This window comes from Aquarana catesbeiana, linkage group LG04, assembly GCF_042186555.1.
Source record: "Aquarana catesbeiana isolate 2022-GZ linkage group LG04, ASM4218655v1, whole genome shotgun sequence".
In the NCBI taxonomy this organism is placed as follows: domain Eukaryota; kingdom Metazoa; phylum Chordata; class Amphibia; order Anura; family Ranidae; genus Aquarana; species Aquarana catesbeiana.
Window position 1 is genome coordinate 43,356,066 of NC_133327.1, and position 17,649 is coordinate 43,373,714.

The following is a 17,649-nucleotide window of genomic DNA, read 5'->3' on the forward strand; positions in this document are numbered from 1 at the left end:
CAGGGTGATGTGCAGTGTTAGTTTTCCACCACACATAGCGTTTTGCTTTTAGGTCAAAAAATTTAATTTTGGTCTCATCTGTCCAGAGCACCTTCTTCCACATGTTTGCTGTGTCCCCCACATGGCTTCTCGCAAACTTCTCGCAAACTGCAAACAGGACTTCTTATAGCTTTCTTTCAACAATGGCTTTCCTCTTACCACTCTTCCATAAAGGCCAGATTTGTGGAGTGCACGACAAATAGTTGTCCTGTGGACAGGTTCTCCCACCTGAGCTGTGGATCTCTGCAGCTCCTCCAGAGTTACCATGGACCTGTTGGCTGCTTCCCTGATTAATGCTCTCCTTGCACGGCCTGTCAGTTTAGGTGGTGCCATGTCTTGGTAGGTTTGCAATGGTGCCATACTCTTTCCATTTTTGGATGATGGATTGAACAGTGCTCCTTGGATGTTTAAACCTTTGGATATTTTTATATAACCTAACCCTGCTTTAAACTTCTCCACAACTTTATGCGTGACCTGTCTGGTATGTTCCTAGGTCTTCATGCTGTTTGTTCACTAAGGTTCTCTAACAAACCTCTGAGGGCTTCAGAGAACAGCGGTATTTACACTGAGATTAAATTACACACAGGTGGACCAATTAGGTGACCTCTGAAGCCAATTGGTTCCACTAGATATTAGTAAACAAATTGAAAACCAGTTATTATTTTCCTTTCACTTCACAATTTTGTGCCACTTTGTGCTGGTCTATCACATAAAATCCCCCGAAAAAACCTTTACCAAAATGTGAAAAATTTAAAGGAGTATTAATACTTTTTTCAAGGCACTTAATGTCTGTGTTGCTCTCTGAAAAGCAACCTGCCGAGGATTACTTTTCACAAAGTGCTACAGCTCAAAAGGCATTCAGGAACTGATACTTCCACCTCCTTTAATGCCCCATTTTTTTTTTAAAGCCCAGTGTTTTTTTTAATGGTATTACCATGGGTAAAAGAATACATTTAAATGGGTAGTGTTTGGTGGCGGTACTGTCCACCACACCACAAACCAAGGTATCCCAAGGAAAGTCCTCCATCCAGTTGCATCTGTAATGGGAGGACCTTCACCATTTACAGTAGGAGTAGTTCTGTGTGTACTATTCATTGGCTACAGAATTGCATAGATGGATTTTTGGAAAAATCTTCCTGAAGGTGAACCTACACTTTAACCTCTTCACGCCGCCACCTCCCGGCCATTTAAGAGGTTTATGATGACGGGAGGTGGGGCGGGGCTTAAGAGCACATAACTGCCATGATCGGTTGTCATGACAGTCACGTGATCCAAAAAAATTCCAATCGCAAGCAGCAATTGGGAGCTTTTGGTTAGGTGCCGGTAACTGTGTTACCGAACTGTGGGAGTTCGCACCACGCGCGCACGCTTTGCACAGCTGTATGGACAGCAATTCACGCAAATATGTGGCCCCTTGGAGCCAAGGACCAGGCACCAAGAGGCCTCATATTTGCGTGTGGTCGGCGTCAAGGGGTTAAATACACTTTAGGTTAATAAGTTGGCTCCAGTGATATTTTTAAATGTCTGCTATTGGCCTATTATACATAGAACAATAATAATGCAGAAGGGATAAACAAGACTTTCTTTTCAGATTTAATCATCCATACTTTTTAGGCACATTTTGACTTATAAAGTCCTTGAGTTTATCAAGTCCTAGAGGACTTGATAAAAAGGCCATGCATCGAAACACATCATCTTAGAGACCTGAAATGCCTGCGGCTATACTGGCCAACATTCAGAGTGTTGGTGGCACGTCATTTCTGATGCGATTCTTGCTTAGCTCTTGTGCATCGTCACCTCCATCATCAACACTCAGTATTTTACTTGGCCTCTGTCACCCTTACGTGGATTACATCTGGCGAATGCCCCCTATAGGATTAGCCACCCTCCAAGCGACAATTACTGTGGCATACCACTATGGCTCAAACACCATGGAGCCACCAGGGCAGCACTTAAGCTTTCTTTTTTTGAACAGGAAAGAGAACATTTAATGAGAATAAAACATGGTGGAAGACATTTTTACATTGCAGGATATAGAAGAGTTTGTTAGGATTCCTCTTCATTAATTAGCATGTTGGGAATTCCTCTTGTGATGGGAAACTTTGTTCCAGATTCTTTAGTGCACCTTCAATGATTTCAACCTCCAGTAACACATGATGAACTTTTTTCAGGAACTCCTAATCATTTTCATATCCAGACAGAAGCTCTCGAGGTAGGCCAGACCCATGTCCAAGACGTTCTGCAGTTTCCCACTCTAGTTTAGGAATCATGTGCGATACAAACTTTCAGTCAAAATCCAAACAAATTGACCTTGACTTCATCTGCCATGATGATGAGCGGGAAGCCTCGGGTCATATTGTGTGTCAGCATCTTAATTTTCCATCCCTCCTACCCACGTGCCTGGCAAACACTTAAGCTTTTAACATAAGGACATCATTATTGCTTGAGTTATGGTTTACAATAAACTGGATATACTTATGCACAATACCACAGGCCGGTGACTGTGACTTTTTTTGGTCGTGTTCCCACAAACCCAGCGAACATACATTGGTTACTACCCTTTACATTTCAGGGGAATATTATTATCATCATTATTATATAACACTTTCTGGTGGCTTTTGAGTATTTCTTCTATTGTTCTTACAAGGCTGGGCAAGTTCAGACCTGAAGTCCATAATATCTTCATCCTGAGACTCTATGAGCTGTTACCTTGAGTTTTGGTTTTGACCGGAGTTAGTTGCATCTTCTAGAGCAGTGGGGGACCGGTCATAGCAGTGGAGAGACATTGCTGGCCCCAGGAGTAGGTTAGTATTTATTACTTTTCTGGGCCCTCCTGGACATAACTATCAATTACCCCATGCAGTGTAAATTTGTGGAGTAGGGCTGTAGGATTGTTTCAGGAGTTCCTATTGTGTCTAGAAACAGAAGTGAAGAACAATCAGTGAGACACAGACAGCAAAAAAAAAAGGACTTGGCAGAGGTGTAACTATTTCCTACTCTATCCAACTCAACAACTGAGTAAAAATGTTTTGACTTTCAAAGTACTTGACGGGTTCACTTTAAGTTGAACTTTAGCCTTTCCAGTATTTTAGCTATTAATGGCCAGATTGCAAATATGTGCTTTTAAAAGGGTGATGTAACATGCATGCTATATAAACTATCAGCGTGTATTTTATTATTCCACTTTTAAGAATGTATTCAAAAAGTCTGTAAAGGATTCCACAAACATAGCACAGATGTAAAGCAATACCACACACTGTAACCTCCAGCAGGGAACATAAAAATTTCATTCTGCAACCTGAACACATGACCCCTTGTCACGCACACCGCAATATATTACAACATCATGGATGAAATGTTTATGTAGTTTAACCAGTTCATCTCTCACACCTGTACACCGCCTACCGACCAGAGTCATTTTTACATTTCTATTATGGGTCTGTTTACTTGCCATCACAAGAAGGTACAAAAAGGGAATAGTCCATTTTAGCATCTGCCCTATTCACAGTCACCACATCCTCCAATATTATACTTCACCATAAGAATCCCTACAATCAAAACTATACAGTGTCAGCATAACAATTTTTTTCATATAAAAATACTAACATTAAAAAAAAAAAATACTAACATTAAAAAAAAAAATCCCAAGAAATTCTTTAAGTATGTAAACAGTAAAAAAGGGAGGACAGACCATATTGGCCCCATAAAGAATGAGGAAGGACATCTGGTTACAAAGGATGGGGAGATGGCAAAGGTATTGAATTTATTCTTCTCCTCAGTCTTCACGAGTGAATCGGGGGGCTTCAGTAACCAAAATTGCAGTGTTTATCCTCATGACACAACACAGGAAGCACCTACATGGTTAACAGAGGACGGAATTAAAATTAGACTTGAGAAACTTAACATTAATAAATCACCGGGACCAGATGGCTTGCATCCGAGGGTACTTAGGGAACTCAGTCAGGTGATTGCCAGACCGTTGTTCCTAATTTTTACAGACAGTCTATTGACTGGAATGGTACCAGCTGATTGGAGAAAAGCCAATGTAGCACCAATATTTAAAAAGGGCCCAAAAAACATCCCTGGGAATTACAGACCAGTTAGCCTAACATCAATAGTATGTAAACTCTTGGAGGGGATGATAAGGGACTATATACAAGATTTTAGTAATAAGAATGATATCATTAGCAGTAATCAGCATGGATTCATGAAGAATCGTTCTTGCCAAACCAATCTATTAACCTTCTATGAGGAGGTGAGTTGCCATCTAGATAAAGGAAGGCCCGTAGACGTGGTGTATCTGGATTTTGCAAAAGCATTTGACACAGTTCCCCATAAACGTTTACTGTACAAAATAAGGTGCGTTGGCATGGACCATAGGGTGAGTACATGGATTGAAAACTGGCTACAAGGGCGTGTTCAGAGGGTGGTGATAAATGGGGAGTACTCAGAATGGTCAGGGGTGGGTAGTGGGGTTCCCCAGGGTTCTGTGCTGGGACCAATCCTATTTAATTTGTTCATAAACGACCTGGAGGATGGGATAAACAGTTCAATCTCTGTATTTGCAGACGATACTAAGCTAAGCAGGGCCATAACTTCTCCGCAGGATGTGGAAATCTTGCAAAAAGACCTGAACAAATTAATGGGGTGGGCGACTACATGGCAAATGAGGTTCAATGTAGAAAAATGTAAAATAATGCATTTGGGTGGCAAAAATATGAATGCAATCTATACACTGGGGGGAGAACCTCTGGGGGAATCTAGGATGGAAAAGGACCTGGGGGTCCTAGTGGATGATAGGCTCAGCAATGGCATGCAATGCCAAGCTGCTGCTAATAAAGCAAACAGAATATTGGCATGCATTAAAAGGGGGATCAACTGCAGAGATAAAACGATAATTCTCCCGCTCTACAAGACTCTGGTCCGGCCGCACGTGGAGTATGCTGTCCAGTTCTGGGCACCAGTCCTCAGGAGGGACGTACTGGAAATGGAGCGAGTACAAAGAAGGGCAACAAAGCTAATAAAGGGTCTGGAGGATCTTAGTTATGAGGAAAGGTTGCGAGCACTGAACTTATTCTCTCTGGAGAAGAGACGCTTGAGAGGGGATATGATTTCAATTTACAAATACTGTACTGGTGACCCCACAATAGGGATAAAACTTTTTCGCAGAAGAGAGTTTAATAAGACTCGTGGCCACTCATTACAATTAGAAGAAAAGAGGTTTAACCTTAAACTACGTAGAGGGTTCTTTACTGTAAGAGCGGCAAGGATGTGGAATTCCCTTCCACAGGCGGTGGTCTCAGCGGGGAGCATTGATAGCTTCAAGAAACTATTAGATAATCACCTGAATGACCGCAATATACAGGGATATGTAATGTAATACTGACACATAATCACACACATAGGTTGGACTTGATGGACTTGTGTCTTTTTTCAACCTCACCTACTATGTAACTATGTAACTATGTAACATTTTATTATAACAATTAGAATCCATGTTAAAATAGATAACCATCACACATGTTGCTGAAGTTGCGGTTTACATTCTTAATACATAAACATCACTCATAATATACGTGTGTAGTTCCAGTAATTGGTTGTTATCAAAAAGATTGAGACTGGTGTTTCAACTTTTAATGCATTTCACATTGCCTGCTTCGTCTGGAAGAACAGGAAGTTATCCCCTTGTCTGGAACAGCATCAACATGTATATAATACTCGTATCACAACTGAAAAGGAGAAAGAGCGAACATCCCCAAACAAAAAAATCCTCTCTGAAGCTCATGTTCTTGATGCTTGATGTTGCCATCAAGCATGTGAGGCTCAGAGAGGAATTTACACGTGATGGAATGGAGGACCATGAGAGGGGATATGGTATATTTAGAGCTGCCGGCCTGGTTCCCATCTTGGTGTTAGATCTGGTCTCTCCCCCTTTGTGATACAAGGCCAACCGTCTTGATCAATCCATGTTTGAGGATGTTCTCTCTGTCTTCTTTTAAAATCTGATTGTATTATACACATGTTGACACTAAAATTATGATTTTGCTGCAAAGCCTGGTGAAGTTATTTACTAGCCATCAATAAATAGCGGCCCGCAGTTCGAAGGCGAACCGAGTGACGATCCTGTTCGGCCCATCAAGCTGCCAGCGTGGAGCCACATCTCTGCTACTCAGCAGTCATTGTTTGCTGGGACTGCGGGCATCCCAGCAATCAATGACGTCGCATGTGCACCCCGCCCCCTGCTGCTTACTATCTTGAGGCTACCGGCTCGCGAGTTAAGGTGTGGCGTCACATGCGCATTCCGCCCCCTGCTGCTCACTATTTTGCGGGTCCCTACTCTCACTCCCTGCCAGCCGCGAGATATGGTATCTCACAGCTCCCAACCCCTGAAGCTTGCTACCTCTGCCAGCTTCTGCCCTCAAGGTATGTGGGGTGTGATATTTACAGGGGCACACTTTCTGTTAAGGGGCACGCTGATGGGCACATTTTATGTAAAGGGGCACACTGATGGGCACATTTTGTTGTGCCCACCAAAGTGCCCCTGAACATAAAATGTTCCCATCAGAGTTCCCCTAACATAAAATGTGCCCATCAGCATGCCCCTTATTTTATGCTAAGGGTCACGCAGATGGGCATATTTTATGTTAGGGGACACTCTGATGGGGGCACTCTGATGGGAATGTCTGATGTAAGGTGGCATCGTCCCTCCTGTATTGATTTGTATTGTAAGTGTACTGTCTGCCCTCATGTTGTAAAGCACTGTGCAAACTGTTGGGGCTATATAAATCCTGTCTAATAATAATAATAATAATTGTGATGGGGAAATGTGATGTAAAGGAGCACTGTGCTAGGGACACCTGATGTAAAGGGGCACTGTGATGGGGACGCCTATTGTAAAGGGGCACTCTGATGAGGACAACTGATGTAAAGGCGCAGTCTGATTGGCCAACCTAATCTAAATGGGCACACCTGGTGTGATGGGGACACCTTATGCAATGAGGTACTCTGATGGCGACACCTAATGTAAGGGGGCACTGTGATGGGGGAACCTTATATACTTGGGCACTCTGATGGGGACAAATGATGTAGGGGGTACACTGATGGGAGACACCAGATGTAAGGAGGACTTCCGTTGCAGAAACCTGATGTAAGTGGGCACTCTGAGAGGAATACCTGATGTAAGGTGGCACTCTGATGGGAACACATTACTTGAGGGGGCACTCTGAGGGTGGCAACTGATTTATGTGGGTAGTCTGATGGGAGCACCAGATGTTAATATATTACTCTAGTAGGGGCACCTGATGTAAGGGGGAACATACAATTTACATTTACAGAGTATTACCAGAGTGTGTGGAGGAAATAGTAACAAAAGCACCCAAGAGCGTGGCTTGTGCCAAAAAAAAAGTAAAGTAGACGCGTACAATCTTTTATGATAGAGACTTGAGATTTGGACCTCGGCTGGAATAAAATTTTAGTGACTTGACCTCCTTCTCCTTGAATTTTAATTTGATAACCCTGTTATATACAAATTAAATAGCAGATTAAAAAAAATAATAATGTTGCTCTTTTTAACATAACATTGTAAATTCACGAACACATTGAAGAAAACAAAAAAAAGTGAGTTTACATATTAACAGTTAGAAAAACAGAAATAAACAAAAAACAGAAAGATAATAATAGCTAAGGGGATGAAGGACTTAATTAGGCTGATTAGCGTAAACTAGGAGTTTATAAGGGGTTAAAGTGGAACTGTAATTAAAAAAAACATTAAAAGATGTTAATGTTAAATGTTAACAGACAGGTTTTTTAATGCAGAAGAGACATGCGTATTAACAATTTTGGCACTTGCCAAGATGAATGAACTCCTGTGCATGCGTGGGAGTGACATTGTCTCGGACCGGCCAATGATGTCAGGTAGGAGAGCTCCAGGACACTGCAGCACTGGAGGTGAGTATAGTCTTGCTTTAAATAAACACAAATTTTATTTTAAAAAATCACTTTAAGGTATAAGCCACATAGGGAGTAATGAAGTCTCCCAATCAATTCTCACACACAGGTTCTCAGTAGCATTGGTTGGGTGGTGGGGGTTGGAGTCACCTCTGGATAAAAGCCAATGAGACAGGCTTTAATCTTTATTTTTTATATATATATATATATTTTTTTTTGATTATTTGTTTTTGGATGTTCAATTTCTTCTCCGACTTTCGGCATGGCTTTTTTTTTCTTTCTTCTATGTTCTATGTATCTTGTTGAGTTGAACCCAACGGCTTATGAAAATAGACATCTTTATGATGTTTTGCAAAACTTTCCCACTTTACTACATGCGGGAAGCAGACTTTAGCTGTGTACATCGAAAAGAGCGAATAACAAGGAGCTAGGAAGTTTCTAAAGAAAACAGAGCAGTTGAGCCACACAGCAATAAACCCCTCTGAGTGACTCAGAGATGGACTTCACAAGTTGTATAAGTCACTCTTCATTCTGTTCCACCGCCGGTGGGATGAACTGCGGCCAAGTCTGACATCACACAAAGGCTAACGGAGAGCAGAGAATGAGGATTATTTCAGATAACGTGATGGATAAAACACATTCAGTTACACTTTACAGGGAATTTTTATGGGAAATTGATGGCATCAAATACAACTGAAGTAAATGATGTGCAAAAAATATAGCAGGTGTGTCAGTTCAGGAATTTAACATTTATCTAAACCTAAAAACAAATTTCACTACAGCTCATTGAACATTCTAGGGGTTTGTCTTTTTCTATTGTATTGCTTGTAGAAACTCGAGAAGGGATTAGAGATGATGTTAGATACTCCAAAACTTTTGTAGCACAGTTCTGCAGGAGACACTTCTCTCTCAGTAACAGAAGCAACACAGTCTTTCACTCACAGGTGGGAACCATAAGATAGTTTTGCAGAACAGGTATAGCTAGACTGGGACAGTCCATAGGTTCACGGATGGGGGCCATGAACTAGCTTTAGCACAGGTACAGCTATAAAAGTTCATGGCTGGGGACCATGAAGTAGCTTTAGCACTGGTATAGCTAGATATGTTCACGGCTGGGGACCATGAAGTAGCTTTAGCACAGGTACAGATATATAGGTTCATGGCTGCGGACCATGAAGTAGTGCTAGCACAGGTACAGTTAGATATGTTAACGGCTGGGGACCATGAAGTAGCTTTAGCACAGGTACAGCTAGATATGTTCACAGCTGGGGACCATGAAGTAGCCTTAGCACAGGTACAGCTAGGAAGGAGGTTCTACTCACAGAATCCTGAAACAAGATGGGTGCATACGTTCAGCCTCTTGTAAAGTAATCCAGCATCCAGTTTCAGAGGCATGCAGCCCCCTGCTTTCAGCTCACTGACCCATACCGTCAGGAGGGAAAAAGACAATCTCTTCAAGGCTCCAGACTATTTAACAGCATCCAAGCCACCAGCGGGCAGACACCCTCAGGGATTGGTTAGGCCCTGCTCAATATTCAGTTTGGTCGTTTGAATTCTCCTTCCCTAAGCTCTAGAAACTTCTTCTAGGGGGAAGCATTCAAACTTGCAGTCTGTGAAGCACTGAACAGACCAGACCAAACAATTACTGCTACTCTAGTTACGGCAGGAGCCAAAAACTAAATTTGCCTAGCAACCTTACTAGGAGGGCGCTACAATGGGAAAGCTGACACCATTATCTAAAGTGATTGTAAAGTCTCCTTTTTTTCCTTTAAAAATAACAAACATGTTACTTACCTGCTCTGTGCAGTGGTTTTGCACAGAGCAGCCTAGATACTCCTCTTCTCAGGTCCCTCACCAGCTCTCTTGGCCCCTCCCTCCTGTGACTGCCCCCACAGCAAGTAGCTTGCTATGGGGGCACCTGAGCCGAACCGCAGCTCGGTGTGTGCATTCAGACACAGAGCTGTGGTTCGGCTACGCCCCCTCTCTCTCCTGATTGGCTAACTGACGTTGAATTACAGCCGCGGAAGCCAATGGCACCGCTGCTGTGTCTCAGCCAAGGCACTCATGCACATTGCTAGAGGAAGATCAGGTTCAGGTAAGTATGCGGGGGCAATTTGTGAAAATGAAATAAAAAGTAGCGCATAAATGGTGCCAAAAGTCTTCAATCAAGAAAACAACTGAAAAAAACAAATGTCCACAAATGATAAACATAACAGTGAAAAAACTTGTAAGTCTCTCAATATAGGTGAATAAAATCCTGTCGGTGAGTGGGAAACAAATGACATGGAATGTCCCACTGAAAACCATGCGTGGATGCAGGGAGACAGAAGTTAAAACGTAACTTCTGTCTCCCTGCATCCACGCATGGTTTTCAGTGGGACATTCCATGTCATTTGTTTCCCACTCACCGACAGGATTTTATTCACCTATATTGAGAGACTTACAAGTTTTTTCACTGTTATGTTTATCATTTGTGGACATTTGTTTTTTTCAGTTGTTTTCTTGATTGAAGACTTTTGGCACCATTTATGCGCTACTTTTTATTTCATTTTCACATGTTTCTTTGGTTGTTGTCACCTTGTAAGTAGCTGCTCCGCACCATATTTTCTTTCAATTTAGCGCAGTGTACACTTTTATTATATTTGCACAAGTATGCGGGGGCTGCGGGGGCTGCTGCACACAGAAGGCTTTTTATCTTAATGCATAGAATGCATTAAGATAAAAAACCTTCTCTCTTTACAACTCCTTTAAAATGCCAGTTTAGTGCACAGGAAGTTAAAAGTTCACAAGACAACTGGCAGGTCAACAGGATTTTTTTTAGTACTTGCAGAATAAGTATTTAGCCTAAAAAAACAAACATGAATGCAGCCATCATATTTATGGACTGCTAGGCTGTAATTTATATATTTTTTTGTATTTGAGTTTAGATACACTTTGGGTTTTAATATAACAATACAATACAATTTAACCAAGCAGAGAGGTGGTGGAATACTGTTAAATACCTAAAACTAGAATTAAAGTTCACATGCCCCTATGCTATTGGGTAGTTTGAAATTAAAAGTAAGGCCCTTCAACTACTTACGTTTTACCAAGACTGGTCTTATTTTGAATTCCACCACAGAATACTTAAAGTATACTTTCAGGTCTGAGCTTTGACTAAGGGCTGAATCTGAACAAAGGCACCTTTCAGTTGCTTCTACTTCAGAAGCCAACCAGTGCCTCTACCTCTCATAGATCCTTTGCCTCAACCATGGCTCAGAACTGGAGGCAATGGAAGGTATCCAGAGGAACTCTTGAAAGTGGCCAATTTTAGTAAAAGTAAGTGGATGATGGTCTTTGTATTTTTGGCTATTTATCAGAAAGGGTGGAGGAGCCCATTTTATTTCCACCTTTTATACATACATCAAGCAGAAAAGTAAGTGTGGAATTGAGTATAAATTTTACACATACACTAGTGGAGTGACTTTTGTGTCTTTTATTAACTTATGTTCTGTTTAATCATACATAAGTGATGCTAGGGGTATATTTGAAGTCCCAAAATCTCCCTTACCTTCTCTTTTATACCTTTTATACATAGTAAATGTTAAAGGGAACATGTGCTCATATATTATGTCTGTAAAAGGCCATGTTGCTGTCTTCAAAGAGGCAACAAGTTGGTGTCTGCTCATATGAAAAGACTAACACATGTTAGAAATTAAGTTTATGTAACAAATTGTATCCTCTTTTTAACAGGTTCACCAGGTCCACCAGGTCCAAGAGGATTTAAAGGCGATGTAGGTACCAAAGGACCTATAGGTCTGAAGGGAGACAAAGGTGACACAGGTGAACTAGGTGTTCCAGGACCTCAAGGACCGAGGGGTTTAGTAGGAAGTCCTGGACCTGTTGGAGAAAAAGGTTCTATTGGAATTAAAGGCACTTCTGGTGTTAAAGGGGAAAAGGGCAGTATGGGCCCACCAGGTCCAAAAGGCCAAAAAGGAACAAAAGGTGATGCTGGGTCCTCTGGACCTGAAGGTCTTCCAGGTGACAAAGGACCTCCAGGTTTCACTGGATTACCGGGACTTCCAGGACACGCTGGAATAGGATTTCCAGGACCAAAGGGATCTAAAGGAGAAGCTGGTCTTCCAGGACCTCGTGGATTGCCAGGACCTCCGGGACAAAAAGGACAATCTGTCATCTCAAATTGAATGTAAAACTGGAAGCAGATTTCTTATTGGCTAAATAAGGATTTTTAATGTACAACCAAGCTGACTGGAAATTAAGGTAATTGGCCATCTGTAAACAATGAAATAATCGCACCAATAGTAACAAATGGACATAAATCGCTGGTCGGGAATTTTAGATCTTTCAGAAACTGTAACTATGTAAATCATATACCATCATGTTGTTCATTAAGTCACCTTTTCCATACAGTGAATACAATATCGTCAACATTTTAATGAAATAGAAGTCATTTATAAACTTTTCTTTTATCTGAGTCTTATTGGCGGTTTTTGCATTTCCACCTATTTTGGTTTACACTTGCTTGGATTGTTAAAAGGCATTTTCCAGATTGTATTATACACTAAAAAGATTTGTGGACACCTATTAAATGTACATGAGCTTGTTGGGCATCAAATTCCAAAACCATGTTGCCCCTGTCTGAGGCTGTCCAATCTTCTTAGAAACCTTTCCACGACATTTTGGAATGTTTCTGGGGAAATTAGTATTTATATGGCTAAAAGAGCATTTGTAAGGTTCACTGATGTAGGACAAGAAGATCTGGCTCATAATCGGCATTCCAACTTATCCCAAAGGTGTTAGATAGGGTTGAGGTCAAGGCTCTATGCAGGCTTCTCAGGTTCTTCTACATAGGGAATGTGTTCCTTAATAGCTTAAAGAGTATTTGTGAGGTCAAGTAGTGTTGTAGGACAAAAAGATCTGGCTCACAATCAGCATTCCAATTCATCCCAATGGTGTTCAGTAGGGTTGAGGTCAGGGCTCTGTGTAGGCTTCTTGGGTTCCATGACACCAAATCATGAAATCATGTCTTTATGGAGCTGGTTTTGCACACAGAGGTAGGAGGAGAAGAGTGCCTTTTTCAAACTGTTACCACAAAGTTGGAAGGGCGCAATTGTCAAAAATATCTTTGTATTCTGTACTATTAACAGTACCTTTCAGTGGAATCCCCTCAACTCATTTGGAGACAGGTCCAAATTCATTTGTTGATATAGTGGATCATACCTGTTACTAGAAGGAGTTGGTAGATTGGAGGCATTCTTTTGAAAAGACATTGTCAATTCTAGTTATTCATTTTCACGGACTGTCTTTGGGTGTCAGGGATTTCGTAGGGTAGCATAGGGCAAGGCACCTGGGCTTATAAAATAATAACACTGCTCGTATTTTGTAACAGTTCATAGATGCCTGTTTATATTGCTGATCATTTATATCTTTATACTAGTATTCCTTGGTTATGTATTGTTTGGACAAACAATTTTTATGCATAGAAGATAAACCTCTGTGGGTGAAAGCAATGTACTAACATCATGCAGAAATAGGTGGTGGGAGGATCTAATTCAAAGGGAATCTGTCACGATAAAAATAAATTATAAGTATACTACTGATGACCTTCTTTAGAAAATGGCAGATGCCTGTTTGTCATGCTAGCCCCCCAGCTTAAAAAAAAATTCACACCATCTGGAAATGATCAAGGAGATCACCTGTTCCTCTCATGACAGTTTTTTTTTATGTTCATTTCTTTGAGAAGCTGCTTTCTTTACCAAAGCATAGACGCTTAAAAAATTGTATTACATTTAGGTAGAATTTATCTGAATGAATAAGTATCAAGATACTGTGCGGGTTAACCTTTAAGTTAGTAAATCTGCAGTTGGTCTCAAAATTTAGAACATAACACAGTTAAAATGTAAAGAGAACCTGTCACCTTGCTCATTCAAAGTGACAAAGTGCCTGTAAAAACCAACCCATGACCACTTCATACTCGCATATCCAGAGCTCCCTAAGGCTGGGTTCACAATATGTGCCGAGCGACACGCAGCAGGGGGTCTGGTGCGTCCCTGTTCTCCATTTCAGGGTCGAATCAGCTCCGAATTTTTGCCTGAGCCAAAGATGCACAGGACCCTACTGCTGTGCACTCAGTGGCCATCCTGGAGATGTGTGAACCGGCTCCATTGTAGTATTTTCATTGACAGTTGAGCAAAGCTTGCTGGTCAAGTGCTCCTTAAAGTTTTTTTAAGCCTCAGACATGAAATATGAACAAAGCATATCCCACTATAGTGTGTGTACTTGTCTCACTCCAGAGCAATAAGTGTCATTTCTGCCTGATGCTTCTTCCTCTGCTATCAGTCAATTCTAACTTTTCCTGACACCAAGGGGAAAAAAGTGACAACGGAGGGATCTCCAGCTGATTTACAGCCTCGGCTCTGTTCCTGTGTGCTATGTGAGGGGGAAGTATTCATACCCCTTGAAATTTTCCACATTTTGTCATGTTACAACCAAAAACATAAATGTATTTTATTTGGATTTTATGTAAATGACCAACACAAAGTGGCACATAATTGTAAAGTGGAAGGAAAATGATAAATGATTAGCAAAATTTTTTACAAATAAATATGTGAAAAGTGTGGCGTGCATTTGTATTCAGCACCCCTGAGTTAATACTTTGTAGAACCACCTTTCGCTGCAAATACAGCTGCAAGTCTTTTTGGGGATGTTTCTACCAGCTTAGCACATCTAGAGAGTGAAATTTTTGCCCATTCTTCTTTAGAAAAAAGCTCAAGCTCTGTCAGATTGGATGGAGAGCATCTGTGAACAGCAAGTTTTCAAGTCTTGCCACAGATTCTCAATTGGATTTAGATCTGGACTTTGACTGGGCCATTCTAATACATTAATATGCTTTGATTTAAACCATTCCATTGTAGCTCTGACTGTATGTATAGGATCGTTGTCCGCCCCAGTTTCAAGTCTTTTGCAGACTCTAACAGGTTTTCTTGTAAGATTGCCCTGTATTTGGCTCCATCCATCTTCCCATCAACTCTGACCAACTTCCCTGTCCTTGCTGAAGAAAAGCATCCCTACAACAGGATGCTGCCACGACCATGTTTCTCGGTGGGGATGGTGTGTTCAGGGTGATGTGCAGTGTTAGTTTTCCTGCTCACATTGTGCTTTGATTTTAGGCCAAAAAGTTTGGTTTTGGTCTCATCTGACCCGAGCACCTTCTTTCACATGTTTGCTGTGTCCCCCACATGGCTTGTTGCAAACTGCAAATGGGGCATTATATGGCTTTCTTTCAATAATGGCTTTCTTCTTGCCACTCTTCCATAAAGGCCAGATTTGTGGAGGGCACGACTAATAGTTGTCCTGTGGACAGATTCTCCCACCTGAGCTGTGGATCTCTGCAGCTCCTCCAGAGTTACCATGGGCCTCTTGGCTGCTTCTCTGGTTAATGCTCTCCTTGCCCGGCCTGTCAGTTTAGGTGGTCGGCTATGTCTTGGTAGGTTTGCAGTTGTGCCATACTCTTTCCATTTTTGGATGATGGATTGAACAGTGCTTCGTGAGTTGTTCAAAGCTTGGGATATTTTTTTTTATAACCTAACCCTGCTTTAAACATCTCCACAACTTTATCCACCTATCTGGTGTATTCCTTGGCCTTCATGGTGCTGTTTGTTCACTAAGGTTCTCTAATAAACCTCTGAGGGCTTCATTAAACAGCTGTATTTATACTGAGATTAAATTACACACAGGTGGACTCTATTTGATAATTAGGTGACTTCTGAAGGCAACTGGTTCCACTAGATTTTAGTTAGGGGTATCAGAGTAAAGTGGGCTGAATACAAATGCACTCCACACTTTTCAGATATTTATTTATAAAAAAAAAAATTGAAAACCATTTATCATTTTCCTACCACTTCACAATTATGTGCCATTTTGTGTTGGTCTATCACATAAAATCCCAATAAAATACATTTACGTTTTTGGTTGTAACATGACAAAATGTGGAAAATTTCAAGAGGTATAAATACTTTTTCAAGGCACTGTATGTAAGGACCAAACCTGTAGAGATCTCCTTGCTTGCTGGCAGTGTGGGTGCCACCAACTTGTGTATGATGTCAGTGGCCAAAGGTGTTCACGGGCTGTCAGTTATTCATTTCTGTGACGCAAGTGCGGCTGTGTTTGGGAAATGTGAACATTAACAGGTGACCGTTATAGGCAGAAAGAGGGCAAAAGATATCAACTTTCAAAAAAATGCATATTTTCTAGGCACCTGTGTGTCATAAATAACAAGATTTGTACACAACAGAAGTCAATGGTAAGCTGCCCTTTCAGTGATTATACCTGAGTGGTTGGTTGATAAATTTTGGTTTGACGACTGCCTGACTTTAAACAATACACTTGGTTGACATACAGTATGACAGCATTGAGAGACTTTAAACACCAGCATTTAATTTTTCTGATTCAAAATGCAGATTTTATTTACAGTAATAAGTAGTAATAAGTACCAATAAACTGGTAAGAATTTGTTGCTTTAAAGCAGTCATAAACACAAAACCAAAAATGTAATATAGTACCACTTCTCTATCATTAGATGTGGCAGCTGCATTTGTTTTTTAGGCTTTTCCCCCCTCTGTTTTTACCTGGTGATCTGGCCTGTAACACACCTCCTGTATTAGTGTGCCCCCACTCTGGATGAAGGAGCGCAGGGGGCACAGCAGACAGCAGCATTGTTAATCTGGGGAGAAGGGAGTGTTAGATGTACTAGCAGATTTAGATACACTAAGGCCTGGTTCACACCTATGCAGGTTGAAGTTGATGCATATTCCGGGTGCATTTTGCGTTTCTCAATACACATTTTTGATCCATTGAAATCTATGGAACCAAAAATACAGCCTGTTTGTTGGTCCCTGGCCCTTTCCATAAAATGAACAGATGTGAATGTGACCCATAGGAAACCATGTTAAATGGACTGTAGTGTGTTTCTGCAAAACTGAAAAGGCACTAAAAAATGCATAGGTGCAGTGGCGGCCGGTGCTAATTTCCTTTTGGGGGGGGCACCAAACAGTACCACCCCCTGGGTGGAGGAAGATTCATCATATTTTTATACATTTCGCAGTTGGTATAATAGTAGCCGAGTTAGCCATGTCTCTTCTTTTTATATGTTGATGTACCAATAAATTCTGTTTTTACGCATTTCACTTCTTATATATATTTTTGTAATTCAAGTGCCTTAAAAGTCCCAAAAAAATAGGTGAATTTCTCAGTCTGTATAGTTGCACTTCATCAATTCAATGGTTTCTAAAAACATGCTGGGAATACTAACTGTCACATTTGTTTGTGCTCTCAACCAAACTGTCAAACCATCAAATGGCTGGTGTCATAACTGATCACATGTGCAGCATTATGGCAGTTGCAGGTCAAACAGAGGATAAGCTTTCTTGGCTGAAAAGGATAGGAAGGTCTAGTTCTGCTTTAAGGAATAGTACTGTGGCGAACAAAGAAATCACTGACTGATGTATCAATACATCCTACACCAGGCTTACACTTGAGATGTCCATGTCCCTTTCAGAACCCATCAACTTAGGTTTCTACTGCACTGATAGATTTATTCAATACTGTTTGCATTAATTCAGTAATCTTTACATCTCTTTACATCTTCTCCTGCTCATAAGGAAA

The 17,649-nt window shown here is 41.1% G+C and overlaps 1 protein-coding gene and 1 pseudogene across 2 annotated transcripts in view; one reads left to right on the plus strand and one right to left on the minus strand.

The window, feature by feature from the left end:
* Nucleotides 1-12,455, plus strand: part of SCARA3 (scavenger receptor class A member 3) — a 61,120-nt gene extending 48,665 nt beyond the window's left edge. For both annotated transcript variants that reach the window (XM_073625129.1, XM_073625128.1), the window contains exon 6: nucleotides 11,719-12,455. In XM_073625129.1, the coding sequence (XP_073481230.1) occupies nucleotides 11,719-12,170 (452 nt within the window). In that variant the 3' untranslated portion in view covers nucleotides 12,171-12,455. The remainder of the gene's footprint in view (nucleotides 1-11,718) is intronic.
* Nucleotides 2,086-2,394, minus strand: LOC141140351 (multifunctional methyltransferase subunit TRM112-like protein pseudogene; annotated as a pseudogene).
* Nucleotides 12,456-17,649: the final 5,194 nt, after the last annotated feature.